Genomic DNA, 14,738 nt, shown 5'->3' on the forward strand with positions numbered 1-14,738 from the left:
TCTGAAAATCAAGAGAACCAGGGAACCAGCAGTTAGCATAATGGCTATGTTGCTGGACTCCCACGTAGTCGACCGTGGTTCGTGTCCCGGACCCGGTGGCTTAAAACTCACGCCGGGCACGTGTGCGTGCGTGCCCAAGATCCCAAGAGGAGAATGGAGGAGAAGGGACTGCGGCGTGACCATCCCCTCTGGGGGGTGATTTCTCGCTTTCTGTCTCTATGTCTCTCTCTGTCTGTCTGGTGAGCACACGCGCCCTACAGTGAAAAATCTCTCAAAAAAAAAAAAAAATCAAGAGAACCATACTCCATTAGGCAAACAGTTGGCTATTCTACTTTTTAAAGTATTTATACTATACATGGGCCGTAATGTACATAAATAAATTTGCAGATTATGCCTTCATAGCAATTCTAGGAGGGGTCATTTTCCCCAAAACAGCAGCAGTTTATAACATGAGGTCAACAGGTGTTTTTCTTATCTATGGTTATTACTGTTCCAATTAAATGTATGAATGACCTAATCTAGTTCTATTTTTACATCGTAGCTACATTTCTCAGTAACAGGTAAATATTACCAAAGAGTCTCATTCTTTTTTTGAAATAAAAACAAAAGCCCAAGTTCCTACAAAGCATTACACAGGGATAAACAAAGCACTGAGAATAGGAGAACCAGGAAATTAAACTCTTCCATCCTAACGGGGGGAGGAGGCAAGGCATGAAAGTTAAATGACGTTAGGTCTGTTCATTCAGCAAATCATTACTGAGCATGCATTACGGGTCAGGTACTGTTCTGAACTCTGAGGACCTAGGCGTGAACAAGAAACAGTCCCTGCCTTCAAGGGGCTTACATTCTGGCAGGGAAGAAAACAACCTTGCAGGAAAAAATAAAATAACCATGTTACTCAGGATAAATGCCATGGAGGAAAATTCACAGCACAGTGTGTAACTGATAACGGGTAGAATGGGGCGAACTACTTTAATTAGGGACAGGAGAGAAGGCCCCGCTAAGGAACTGACAGCAGAGAGAAGGTGCAACCAGCCAGAGATTGGCCTCAAAAAGTAGATTCCAGACAAAAGGAAAAAGCTTGTACAAGGCTGATACGTGAAAGAACTTGGTGGAAAGGAGGAACCGAGGGAGGCCGGTGTGCTGGTAAGGTGAAGAGTAAGGTTCTAGTGAAGCAGGTAAAGCTGAAAAGAGAGGCAGGCCTGATAATGAAGGGCCTTGGAGGCCACCTCAGGAAGGGTTTAAAAAAAGAATGATAGAAGGAACCAGCAGTTGGCGTAATGGCTATGTTGCTGGACTCTCAAGTAGTTGACTGCGGTTCGAGTCCCGGACCCAGTGGCTTAAACTCAAGCTGGGCACGTGTGCATGTGTGCCCAAGATCCCGAGAGAAGAATGGAGGAGAAGGGCTTGCGGTGTGGCCATCCCCCCTGGGGGGTGATTTCTCACTTTCTGTCTCTCTGTCTGTCTGGTGAGCACGAACGCCCTATAGCAAAAACCTCTCCAAAAAAAAGAAAAAAGAATGATGGAAGTAGTTTCTGCTTTATGTTCACTCATGGGACTGTGGAGAACCAACTGTAGAAACTCATGCTTGGCACATATGCGTAAGTGTGCCCAAAATCCCAAGAGAAGAATAAAGGAGAAGGGGTTGCCACGTGACCATCCTGGGGAGGGGGGTATTTCTCACTTTCTGTCTCTCAGCAAGCACACATGCCCTAGAGCAAAAATCTCTATAAGAAAATTAGAGCTACCAAAAAAATAAAAAGTAGACACAAAAACCAACATCTACAATGTAAAATTCTTAGCCAATTAAAAATTAGCAGACATGTAAAAATTTAGGAAAATATAACTCAAATAAGAAGGAAACCATCAATAAAAACAAATCCCTAAGCGATCTAGAGCAGTTAAATGCCCGCATATAATATTCATATTATAAATGTATTTTTATTATATTAAACATGGTAGAAAAAAGCATGTTAAGGGAAGATCTGGGAGATACAAAAAAGACCAAGATCAAACTTCTAGAGTTGAAAAATGCATTGGATAAGATTAACAGCAAATTAATGCAGAACAGATGAATGAACTAAGAGGCTCAGCAATAGAAACCATCCAAAATTAAAGAGAAAGAAGACTGGAAAATTGTTCCTCAGTGAGCTGAGGAACAACTTCACGTAGCCTATCATGCGTGTAAATTTCAGTATCAGAAGGAGATGGATGAGAGTGGAGTATAGAAAATTTATTTGAATGGCCATCATTTTTCCAAATTTGATCATGAAAACTGTAAGTTCAACAAACACCCAGTCACAAAAAACATAAAACTATACCAATGCACGTTAAGATTAAAGTACACAAGGGACTGGCAGGTGACGTGGTGGTTAAAGGAGTTGGATTCCCACATGGCAACCAAGGTTCGAGTCCTGGACCTAGTGGCTTGCTTTCTCGCTTTTCCTTTCTCTCTCTCTCTCTCTCTGGTCAAATTTTAAAAATAATAACAAATGGAACTAAATAAATAAATTTCTTAATAAATATTAAATTATACAACTTTGATGTTAAAGATAAAAAATCCTAAAAGCACTGAGCTTACCCAAAAAAAAGAAAAAGTCAGAAGACCAAAGAGTGACAGCAGACTTCTCAAAAGAAATAATACGGGAACCAGCAGTTAGCGTAATGGCTATGTCGCTGAACTCACAAGTAGTCGACAGCGGTTCGCGTCCCGGACCCGGTGGCTTAAAACTCAGCTGGGCGCGTGTGCGTGCATGCCCAAGATCCCAAGAGGAGAATGGAGGAGAAGGGATTGCGGCGTGACCATCCCCCCCTGGGGGCTGATTTTTCACTTTCTCTCTCTATGTTTCTCTCTGTCTGGCGAGCACACGCGCCCTATAGTGAAAACCTCTCCAAAAAAAAAAGAAAGAAAAGAAACAATGCAATCCAGGAGTCAGTGGAGCAACCCCATCTTTAAACCTTGTATTTTATATCCAGAAATAGTGTCTTTGAAATATAAAGATTCAAAAATCCTTCTCAACATGGTGGGCCTACACATACCTTACATACCTTGCTAGAGTGATTTTAGATTTTTATTTTCAAAGTGATAGTAATCAATACTAATTGATGAGACTTACATTTCAGAAAAGACACATTACCTTTTTGAAAAGAATGGATTGGGCTTGAGTGAGAGGGAAGCCATGCATATAAATGAGGAGAAACTCACTCAAAATAAACCAGAATGTTGACTTAGACTCAGGTGGTGGCGGTGAGAGAACAGACTTAATTAGATGAGTAGGAGATAATTACTGGAAGACTTGGTCATTTATTAGATGTGAGATATGAAGAAGATAAAGAATTCAAGAATGGTTTCCAAGGTTCTGATATGAACAACAATTCTTACATATAATTTTACCCACCTAAAAAATAATTTAAATCAAGTATACACCATCAAAACAATAACTAAGGCAACCCCTAAGAGTAAACAAATATATTCTGAATACCGCATTTAAACTTAAGAATTTACCACATAAAAGTTTCAAATAAAAATAGAACTTCTTTTATAAGAAACAAAAATGCATTAGCTCACTTCATCTGAAATCAGTGCTGAATTCACTCTTGGATTTGAAACAGTTGTCATTACTCCTATGGGAAATAGTAAAAGCACACTTTCTATGTGCCATCTGTTGAGACGAAGTGCCTCTACAAAATAATTCTTCTAAAGGTAAATCGCTATAGTGGAGTTTTACCACTAAAACAATTATAACTCTCACGCAGCATTTAGAATGGCTGCATGCTTTTGGCATTCCACTTCTAGCTCAGCAACCTCTCTTCCTATGTTCCTGTCTTCAAAGGAATCCATCAGTGATATTGGTAAAGGGCTTTAAGTAGTAATAAATGTTTACAGTGGATTTACTAAGTGCTACATACGGCATGCTAAGTTTCTGACATAATAATGCTATTTAACCTTCATAAACCTATTAGTGAGGAAACTAAGATGCAAATTTAACTTGTCCCAGGTTATAAAGCTACTAAATGGCTGCACCAAGGATTCGAATCCAGGAAGTTCTGATCTCAGTTCCTAGACACTTGAAAAAATTAATCTTTAAACCTCACAAATCTTCCTGCATATTAGAATACATTTAACTAATACACTGAGTGCATGCTTTACATATAATAATCAAGTTTCTAAATTATTTCAATTTAAAATTCATAAATCATTATTAAAATGTTCCAGTTTTCAATTTGCCCCAAGAGATTCTTCAAAGCACGTAACTTAATGAGCAAGAATTATAACAGACTACTACTAGAGTTTTCAGTGTATGTGTGTGTGTGTAGCAGAGGATGTGTAAGAAAATCCACATCATCAAAGGCATGGTATGGCTTGCTGATTACAGACACTGAGGGCCTGAAAGCATACTGAGGGTGGGATACATTAAGTTGCACGGCAGATAAACTATTAATGAAGCTTGTGTTAAGAAATACAGTAACTTGGGACCAGCAGTTAGCGTAATGGCTATGTCACTGGAATCCCATGTAGTCGACCATGGTTCGAGTCCCAGACCCAGTGGCTTAAACTCAAGCCAGGCGTGTGTGTGTGTGTGCATGCCCAAGATCCCGAGAGGAGAATTGAGGAGAAGGGATCATGGTGTAGCCATCCCTCCTAGGGGGTGAGTTCTCACTTTCTGTCTCTCTGTTTCTCTCTGTTTTTCTGGCAAGTGCATGTGCCCTATAGCAAAAACCTCTAAAAAAAAAAAGAAAGAAAGAAAAGAAAAGAAAAGCAGTAACTGTGTTAGGAAACACAGCTCAGATGATCTACATGAAAGCCATTTTTGTATGATGGACATGGATGAGTTAGCGTGTACTTCAATTTCTCATGCTGAATTACAGAGCCTATTATATGCATGACTCTTTAACCAACTATACAGTTTAGAATTAATTCAGAATTATAAACTAAAAATGTCTCCACAGTTCAACGGAAACTCAGTTTAAAATGTTCAAGGAGCTGGATTCCACATGGTTGACTGCAGTTCGTATCCTGGCTCCAGCATTGAGAAACACGCTGGACACGTGTGCATGTGTGCCTAAAATTCCAACAGGACGGAGAAATGGAAGAGAGGAGATTATAGCATGACCACACAGCATTGGAGGGTGCTCTCTCTCTCCCCCTCTTTCTCTCTCTCTAGTGAGCACACATACTCCCTGGCAATTAAAAAAAAAGTTATTTTTTTCCTTTAACAACAACAAAATGCCTAGAAACTGAAGTTCTCCAGTAAAGTCCTTTTATTTGTATTTAACCTAAAATAGTTTGTTGGTCTCTATTTTATAGAGAAATGAAATTTCCGATTTCATAGACTATAATAAAAAATTATTAAATTTGTATACTTCCAATAAAAGATCTTTGCTTGATGCTTTGGGCATCTACCACAGTTACCCAGAAGACCTCATCCGGTAAATTTAACTATGACAGTACTGAAGTGCCCAGAATAAATTTCCTTAGAAAACTGCCCTTGTGTTACCATAACACGCACAGTCTTTAGTCTGTTGACTGCTCCTATTGTTTGAAAACATGGGTTTTTAGCATGCACATCCAGCTGGGAAATGACTTGCTCCTCCGGAAACACCATTCGTTGTATCTGGCAGAGTTTAGAGCACCTGTGCGTGTGAACAAGCAGGTGAGTAGTTCACTGATTCCCGCAGTCGCCTCTTTCCTTAATGGGTAATTATTTGATGCCAACCACAGCAGAGAGTTCAGGCATATGCCTCAGCTTATGATTTAATTTTCCACAGCTAAGAAAGGAAAATCACCAGGATAAGTTAGTTTTAAGACAATCAGATGGGACTGACAGGTACATTTACATGACTATGAACCAAGAACTGTTTACTTAAGAAGAAAAAGTTCCAGGGCCAGCCAGTGCTGTGTTGATTAAGGCAGCTGAATCCCACATGGCTGACTGTGCAATTCGAGTCTTGAACCCAGTGGCTTGAAAAATATGTTGAATGCATGTGCGTGCGTGCGTGTCAAAAATCCTGAGAGAAGAATGGAAGAGAAGGGACTGTGGTGTGGGGATCTCTCCTTGGGGGGTGGGGGGAGGGGATTTCCCATTTCCCCTCTCTCTCTGTCTCTATCTCATGCACCCTATGACAAAACTAAAAAAAGAAAAGTGCCAACTCTGGTAATTAGCAATTGTAGAGCAACAAAGAAATATATTTAAAACTCCCAGGGCATAAAGACACACTGCGGTTCACGAGCAGTTGGTTCTCACTCATTCTACCTCTGTGCATTTCCCTGGATCAGAGCCTAAGACCCTTACCCAGCCCATGCTAATCAAATGGCATCAACTCAAACTTGACTCTTTATTCCATGCCAGAGTACAGGCTATTGTACTTGAATAAAATGAGAGAACTTACACTGAGAAGCCTGTGGACCAGCAATCAAAATGCCCATTTCTTGACTTCAAAAGTTATGTCTATGCTAACTATATACACGCACACAAAGTTTGAAGAGCACAGATTATTATACATAGTATAATTACGATGCTATAGAGTAGTAGACATACTTACTCTTATGTTAAATCCTAGAAGATCACTTATAACACCTGAGACAGCAGAAAGGATAACTACTCTTGTGATATTGTAGATTAAGGGATTCATTGTCAATCCATAGAGTCTAAATGGTGTGTCCAGCTCCTACAGAAACATGAAAGAGCGAAGATACATGATTTCTCAACAGCTATCTGTGACTTCTTACTGTTTTTTTAAAGTTTGGGAGAGAATGATTATTTAAAATGATCTTCCCTTGATAGGCAGGAGCTACTTTCAAAAAATTCATAATGTACTCTCACCTACTTTTCCACTCATTAAACGTAAGGTGGATATGAGCAATATTTATTTATGGTTTAAAAAAGGAAATTTTTAAAATGACAGGCAACAGCAATCAACACAACCTGGGTAACATGATCGGAATATTCTTCTTAGATAGTTAATAACCCAAAATCATCAGGCTAGAATTTTGAATCTATACAGCCTAGCACCTGTTATTAGTCTCTATCTCAAAGAATAATGCAATGATTTAACTAATTAACTTATTAACAACAAGCATAATTCACTTAACTTTTCTTCTACAAAAACACTGTGGTGGCTACAAACAGAGCCTGGGTCCTCTGCACAGAGGCTGGTGTGGGTCTGGAGGCCATGATCTGTAAAGTCCTAACAGGCAGCCTTAGTACCATGCCTCTTTGCAGAACACCAGGGCAGACAGCTGCAGGTCTTGGGAAGAACAACTAACGTGGCCTTGGAGAAGTTGTCCAGAGTGACCACATCGCTCCTGGCCAAGGTACAACCATAGATTCCAGCCTTCAACAGCAGTGTTTTGGGTACAGGGGCCAAAAGGATGCCAGTGTTCCAGGGACCAGGATGAAGCCACCAACACAGAGCTGCGGGGGCCAGTCACCTTAAAGGTTCCCATGGGGCTTGCTGATCCTTTTTTTAACCAGAAGCCTCCTCACACAGGGACAATGTAGAGCTCCACAATGGTGACAGCACTAGCTACTTCCCCAGAGCACTGACACCAGACCAACATGGCCACTGTAGCTCCCTGGTGACAAACACCTTGAACCTGGTCTACTGGCCAGCACGAGCCTATGGTTGACAGGCAACATCTTGTCCTTGAGGAAATGTCCCCAGAGAAAAATCAGTGGGCTCCGATTCTTTAATGGGCAAGAAAAGAAGACCTCCTCCAGGGACTTGATCTTCATGACCTTGACCAGGGTGCCCAACCTGTGTCCTCAGCTCTGCTCTGGCAGCTGCCATGACTCTTGCCCCCGTCACTGCTGCTGGAGTCTCTATTCCCAACCCTCTTCCTGGTGTCTGCATTCGGTGTTTTCTCAGAGAAGTGTCTCTAATTGCAATGTAGTAGTGAAAGCATGGGACAGGACAGCACGTACTTTCAGCAACTTGGTAGACAGCTTTAACACATTGTTCACCAGAGTGAGCTGCTCTTTCTTATTTGGCTTTTTTTCCATCTTAAGATATAAATTAATCTGAGAAAAGAAATATAGATTAAATTTCATATAAAACATACATACAATGTAAAATATTGCACATTTCAAGGATTATGTCTTCAAGTAAAATAAAGTTTGAAATTCCAACAGCTATTTCTATAGGAAAAGTGTCATGAACCCTAGCCCCTATCTCTAGTCAGTGTCCCTTGAGCAAAGAAAAAGTACTTTGTAAAGAAACAACACTTAAGCAATATACAGGACCAGCAGATGGCATAGTGTTTGTGTTGCTGGACTCCCACATGGTCGACTGCGGTTTGAGTCCCAGATCCAGTGGTTTCAAACTCACACCAGGAGCATGTACACGCATGCCCAAGATCCCAGGAGGAGAAAGAAGGAAAAGGGATTTGGCATGCCCATCCCCTGGGGGGTGATTTCTCATTGTCTCTCTGTCTCTTCAGCGAGCACACATGCCCTATAGCAAAAATCTCTCAAAAAATTAATAATAATTAAACAATATAAATGTCAAAACAATAAAAAAAATATTAAGTGTAATATAACATACTTAGCATAAAAACTCCTTCAGTTCACAAACTGAATCTTATTCATCTTGGTTCCCTCCCCCAAATAATCTTAACATTCTCATTAAACATTTGTGGTATAAAAAATAATGTCTGCTTTTAACTTACTAATTCTACTTACCCTCATAAGAATTATCCAATATGATTCTAAGACAAAGAAAAAAAAATCTAGATAATAGATGTTTTTATTTAAAGTTTATGGATAGGAGCCAGCAGATAGTGTGGTGGTTAAGGCACCGGACTCCCACATGGCTGACCAAGGTTTAAGTGCCAGATCTGGCAGCTTGCCTTCTCACTTTCCCTCTCTCTCTCTCTTACTCTGTCCCTCTCTGGTCAAATTAAAATAAGTAAATAAAATTAAATAAATAATTATTTTAAAAAATAAAGTTTATGGATAAAATGATATTAAAAATAACATTTTGAAAAACACACTTTATACTACTCTATAAGAAACATTTCTCGATCTTATTATCTATGCACATACTGAAAAACAAGCAATTTCTAAACACTAAGTAATGTGTTCTATGGCTATTATGGAAGAAATTCAAGAAGTTTATGAAACATGTTAAATGACAACTAACTACTCTAAAGATCTAATATTTGATGTAGAATATATGCTCAAAAGCATGCTCCATCACCATCAATAAAAATACTTTTGTAATACTCAAGGTATTTTCAGTCCTTTAGATCTCTTTTTTTCCTTTTTTTCACTCTTTTTTCTTTTTTTTTTTCTTTTTTTTTTTTTGGAGAGGTTTTTGCTATAGGGCACGTGCGCTCGCCAGACAGACAGAGACAGAGAGACAGAAAGCGAGAAATCACCCCCCAGGGGGGAAGGCCATGCCGCAATCCCTTCTCCTCCATTCTTGTCTCGGGATCTTGGGTGCTCACGCACACACACCAGCATGAGTTTAAGCCGCCAGGTCCGGGACTCGAACCGCAGTCGACTACGTGGGAGTCCAGCGACCTAGCCATTACAGTTAACTGCCAGTCCCAGTCCATTAGATCTTAATTCTCACAATCCTGGGAGTAGGTAGGGACGATTTTATACCCATTTTATAAGAAACAAACGATTACAAAAAGGGCAAACTGACTTTTGAGGCCACATAGCTAGACAGTAATCCGATCCTGAATTCTCTGCACAAATCTTACAGTATATTATGCCACTAACCCTGAACCAAATTGACAGAACCAATCAATACCTGTTCAGTAAGTAAGATCGAAACATTGCTGTATTTCTTATTGGTTTCAGACCCCAGTGATGCCAGTCGCAGTAAGAAAAGCAGTAAAGCTGTTTCCCAAATCAAAAATTCCCAATTATAAGCATCATTCAGGAAAGTTTTATGTCCTTGGAGAACCTATACAAGGAACCAAAATAAGTTAAGTTTTTCATTTGTCTTAAAATCATAATTACTCCTTTATCAATTTAAAAACACTGTCAAGAATTATACACACACACACACGTTTTTGGGGTTTTTTTTTCATGATTTGGAGAGGGAATGACAGACAGCTACCCTCACCAGGATCTCCTCACAACCAAGATCCCTTCTTCCCAGTCCTCCAGCTAGTCAGGATCTTGGGTGCAACCAACACCCAGCACATTTTCAGGTTGACTCAAGATCCAAACCTGAGGTTACCCATAATGGCTTCCAGTACTACAGATCAGTACATTACCACCTGTACCCTGAGGTAGGGCCCAATGTTTCTTCTCTTTAAATCTACCTATCCATTCATTTTATGAGAGAAAGAAAAAAATAAGCAGGATCCTATGCTATAACCCACCCCCACCAGCATTTCAGTCAGCCAGGATGACAGGCACTTGTGTGTACGCTTAGTGTATACTGACCGTTCATCCGACAACCTTTGTTTTACCATGTCACCCTCTGACTCCCACCCAGACTTTCTTCTCCAAAGTCTACCACTGACATTTTATCTTCTGAGTTAACCTCCCAAAAGAGAGAATATGATGGGCTTAATTTGGGTCAGATGTTCCTGTCAATTAATTATAATTAGGAGGGGGATTAGGAGGGGGAAGTAACAATTAGTGGCAACCCAGACTCCTCTCTTCAGGAAAATGATGCAATCTGTGACCCAGCAAGAGATAATATGCAAATTACAGCCCAAGTGCCGCAAAACCAAACACAAAGAAAAACAGGGAAAATCAGCCAAAGGAAAAAGCTGCTAGCGCCAGCAGATGGCATAGCAGTTACGTCACTGGATTCCAACATGTCTGACCACGGTAAATCTCAGACCTGGCAGCTTGAAACTCATCCAGGAGTGTGTGCATGTGTGCCCAAGATCCCAGGAGGAGAATGGAGGATTGCAGCATGGCCATCCCCTTGGGGGCAGGGGGTATTTCTCACTTTCCCTCGTACTGTCTCTGTCTCTCTCTCCAGCAAGCACACATACACTAAGGCAAAAATCCCTCTTAAAAAAAAAGTTCCTTCCCTTTTTTTTTTTTTTTTAAGAGAGATTTTTGCTAAAGGGTACGTGTGCTTGCTAAAGACACAGAGAGACAGAAAGTGAGAAATTACTCCCAGGAGGGTGATGGCCATACCACAATCCTTTCTCCTCTATTCTCCTTTTGGGATTTTGGGCACGCGTGCACACACTCCCGGTTGAGTTTCAAGCAGCCAGATCTGGGACTCAAAACATGGTCAGCCGTGTGTGAGTCCAGCACCTTAACCACTATGCCTCCTGCTGGCCCCTCCTTACTTTTAAAGAGCAGCAAGGAGACTAACAGCTAATTTCTAAAGATAGAATATGTAAACCAGAATGCAATAGAATCCTGAAAGTGATGAAATATCAGATCATCAGAAAAGTCAAGATGCGTTTTTGCAAAGAAAAACAGAAAAATACATCATGACTTTTCCGATGACCCAATAAAATAACTGCCATTCTGGAATTCCTGGTAAAAAATATCTTCAAAAATGAAAATGAAGGAGCCAACAGGTAGCATGGTGACCAAGGACACTGGACCCCACATGGCCAGCCATAGTTCGAGTCCTGGCAGGCATGTGTGCATGTGTGGTCAAAATCCCAGGAGGAGAATGGAGAAGGGATTGCAGCATGGCCATCTCCCCTGGGGGGGATTATTTCTCACTTTGTCTCTCTCTGTCTCTCCAGCAAGAGCATGTACCCTATAGCAAAAATCTCTCTTTAAAAAAAAAGAAAGAAACAAGCTGGACCAGCAAGTGGCATGGTGGTTAAGGCACTGGATTCCCACATGGCTAACAATGGTTCAAGTTCCAGACCTGAAGGCTTGAAAAAAGCACATGTGTGTGCATGCTCAAAATCCCAAGAGAATGAACCAGAAGGAATTGTGGTGTGGCTGTCCCCCTGGGGCATCATTTCTCACTTTCCATCTCTCTGGCAAGCACATAGGCCCTATAGCAGAAAACAACAAAAAAAGAAATAAGCAGGGCCAGCAGGTGGCATGGTAGTTCAGGTGCTGAACTCCCACATGGCCAACCTTGGTTTGAGTCCCAGACCTGGCAGCTTGCTTTCTCTCTGTCTCTCTGTCTCTGTCTCTTTCTGATTACTATAACAAGTTAAAAATAATAATAATAATAATAATAATAATAATAATAAATTAAATAATTCATTTTTTTAGAGTTTTTTGCTATAGGGTGCGTGCGCTCACCAGAAAGAAAGAGACAGAAAGCAAGAAATCACCCCCCAGGGGGTATGGCCACACTGCAATCCCTTCTCCTCCATTCTCCTCTAGAAATCTTGGGTACGAATGCATATGTGCCTAGCATGAGTTTAAGCCACCAGGTCTGGGACTTGAACTGTAGTTGGCTACATGGGAGTCTAGCAACACAGCCATTATGCCAACTGCTGGTCCCAAATTAAGTAAATAATTCTTAAAAAAAAAAAAAAGGCCATGCTCATTATAAAAGATATACTGAAAGTCTAATAAAAAGAGTGTAGACAAAGCTATAATATACACAAACTAATCAAGATACAACTAGTATATATTAATATAAGATCAAGTGTTCATAGAAACATTAGAAATAGAATTCTGTAAGGTCATGAAAGACCAAAACAAAACAAACAAAGAAAAAAAAAAAACCCTGATACTTTCCCAGATTAAAGGAGACTGAAGAACAATGCAATATGTGACTCTGAATTAGAACCTAGATTAAAAAAAAATAACAACAACTATAAATGACATAAAAGTCAATCTGCCAAGAGAATGGATAACAATTCTAAAACTGGATCTACCCAGTTACACAGCTTCATGAGGTATGTAAAGCAAAAACTGACAGAAATAAAAGGGAGAATAGACAGATTCACAATCCTAGTAGCCTCAAACACACTTTTTCCAGTGTCTGACGTAAGCAGGCCAAACAATGAGAAAGATATGGGCAATCTGAGCAATGCAACTAAGAACCTTGGCCTGCTGGTACCCTGAGAACACTGCTCTCAACAAGACAAAACAAATCCTTCCAAAGTGCTGTTAGAAGACTTAATAAAACTGAACATAGGCTGGATAATAAAGTAACCCTGTACATGTTTCAAAGAACTAAAGACATACCCTGAATGGCTTTACTACGGGCAGCAGTCCCCGCCTGCCCATATAACTAAGTCCCAAGTCCCCGTGGATATCTGAACCTGCAGACAATACTGAACCCAACCACCACGAATGGGAACACATTTCTTTTCATGTCTTCCCATCCTCACATCAAATGCCTTTTCCATATATTGTTTCATTGCCAGAGAGCACATGTGCTCAACAGAAACAGAAAGAGAGAGAGAGATGATAAATTAAGCATTTACCATGCACTGTGGCTGTAACTTGGGCAGCCTTAAGTGCAAGAGCAAAACTAACACAAATAATTTTATTTCTTATTTTTAAATTTGCTATAAGATACATGTGCTCACCAGAGAGAGAGAGAATGAGAAAGCAAGCCATCAGGCCCAGGACTTTGACCAGGATTGGCCATGGGGGAGTCCAACATCTTCACCACACCACCTGCTGGCCCCACTAGCACAAATTTCTTCTTTCTTCACAGTTTTATGGCTAGGAGATTTGTTCTCATTGTAGTTTTTAATTCTCAACATATGATTTTCTTTCTCTCCTTATTAAATCAAGAACTTTTACCTTTTTCCTTAAAGGAAGCCCTTTATAACTTGTCTTTGACATATTCAAATTGCCAACATCACTATTTTTGCACCTTGGGGCCATTACTAAAAAATAATAAGGGTTATTGAAAGACAAAGACTTGACATCAGGACAGCCAATTTTTTAACTGAGATGTCTAACGGATAGGCAGCCAGGCAGCATGCACAGCATGGATACACTGGGCAAAGGAACGATTCACGTCCCAGGCTTGACAGAATGTGCAAGATGTCACCGTGCTATTCAGAATAGTACACAATTTAAAACTTACGATTTTTTTTTTTTTGAGATTTTTTTTTGCTATAGGGTGCACACGCTCGCCAGAAAGACAGAGAGAAACAGAGAGACAGAAAGCGAGAAATCACCCCCCAGGGGGGATAGCCAGGCCGCAATCCCTTCTCCTCCATTCTCCTCTCTAGATCTTGGGCATGCACGCACATGTGCCTGGCATGAGTTTAAGCTACCGGGTCCAGGACTCAAACTGCAGTCGGCTACATGGGAGTACAATGACATAGCCATTACGCCAACTGCTGGTCCCCGGAACTATCTATTTCTGAGAGTTTTCATTTTATATTTTCAGACCAAAGTTGACTGTCAGTAACTATAAATAAAAGTACAGAGAGAGAAACCACCAATAAAGGGATTCTCTAGCCACAGCAGAATTAAGTTAAAACTCAATAAATGGGAAAGTATGAAGATAAGCTTATAACTTCTTATAATGCATAAAGTATAGCAGTACTTAAAAGATAAGCTAGAAAGACCTGTCAAAAGGACACAGGAGGGCCAGCAGGTGGCGTACTTGTTAAGGCACTGGACTCATACATGGCCAACCGCAGTTCACATCCTGGACCCAGCAGCATGAAACCCATCCCAGGCATGTGTGAGCGTGTGTGTCCTGGGGTGATTTCTCACTTTTTCTCTCTGTCTCTCTCTCTCTGTGTCTCCAGCGAGTGCAAGCGCCCTGTCGAGAGATAGGTATAGCAAAAAAATCTCTTTTTTTAAAAAAAAAAAAAGCACACACACACACACACACACACACACACACGAAGAAGCTTC

General features: G+C 40.5%; 2 protein-coding genes across 4 annotated transcripts in view; one reads left to right on the top strand and one right to left on the bottom strand.

Moving 5' to 3' along the window:
- MAGI3 (membrane associated guanylate kinase, WW and PDZ domain containing 3) overlaps nt 1-5,054 on the top strand; it is a 302,211-nt gene extending 297,157 nt beyond the window's left edge. Inside the window, exon 21 of the mRNA XM_014588240.2 lies at nt 4,951-5,054. Within this exon, the coding sequence (XP_014443726.1) occupies nt 4,951-5,003 (53 nt within the window). The 3' untranslated portion in view covers nt 5,004-5,054. The remainder of the gene's footprint in view (nt 1-4,950) is intronic.
- A 100-nt stretch (nt 5,055-5,154) lies between these two features.
- PHTF1 (putative homeodomain transcription factor 1) overlaps nt 5,155-14,738 on the bottom strand; it is a 48,018-nt gene continuing 38,434 nt past the window's right edge. For all 3 annotated transcript variants that reach the window (XM_006149620.3, XM_006149619.3, XM_027772312.1), the window contains 4 exons: nt 9,760-9,915; nt 7,926-8,021; nt 6,544-6,669; nt 5,155-5,769 (listed from right to left, as the gene is read on the bottom strand). In XM_006149620.3, the coding sequence (XP_006149682.1) occupies nt 5,749-5,769; nt 6,544-6,669; nt 7,926-8,021; nt 9,760-9,915 (399 nt within the window). In that variant the 3' untranslated portion in view covers nt 5,155-5,748. The remainder of the gene's footprint in view (nt 5,770-6,543; nt 6,670-7,925; nt 8,022-9,759; nt 9,916-14,738) is intronic.

The sequence above is a fragment of the Tupaia chinensis genome, unplaced genomic scaffold (assembly GCF_000334495.1).
Source record: "Tupaia chinensis unplaced genomic scaffold, TupChi_1.0 Scaffold000270_2, whole genome shotgun sequence".
NCBI lineage: Eukaryota > Metazoa > Chordata > Mammalia > Scandentia > Tupaiidae > Tupaia > Tupaia belangeri.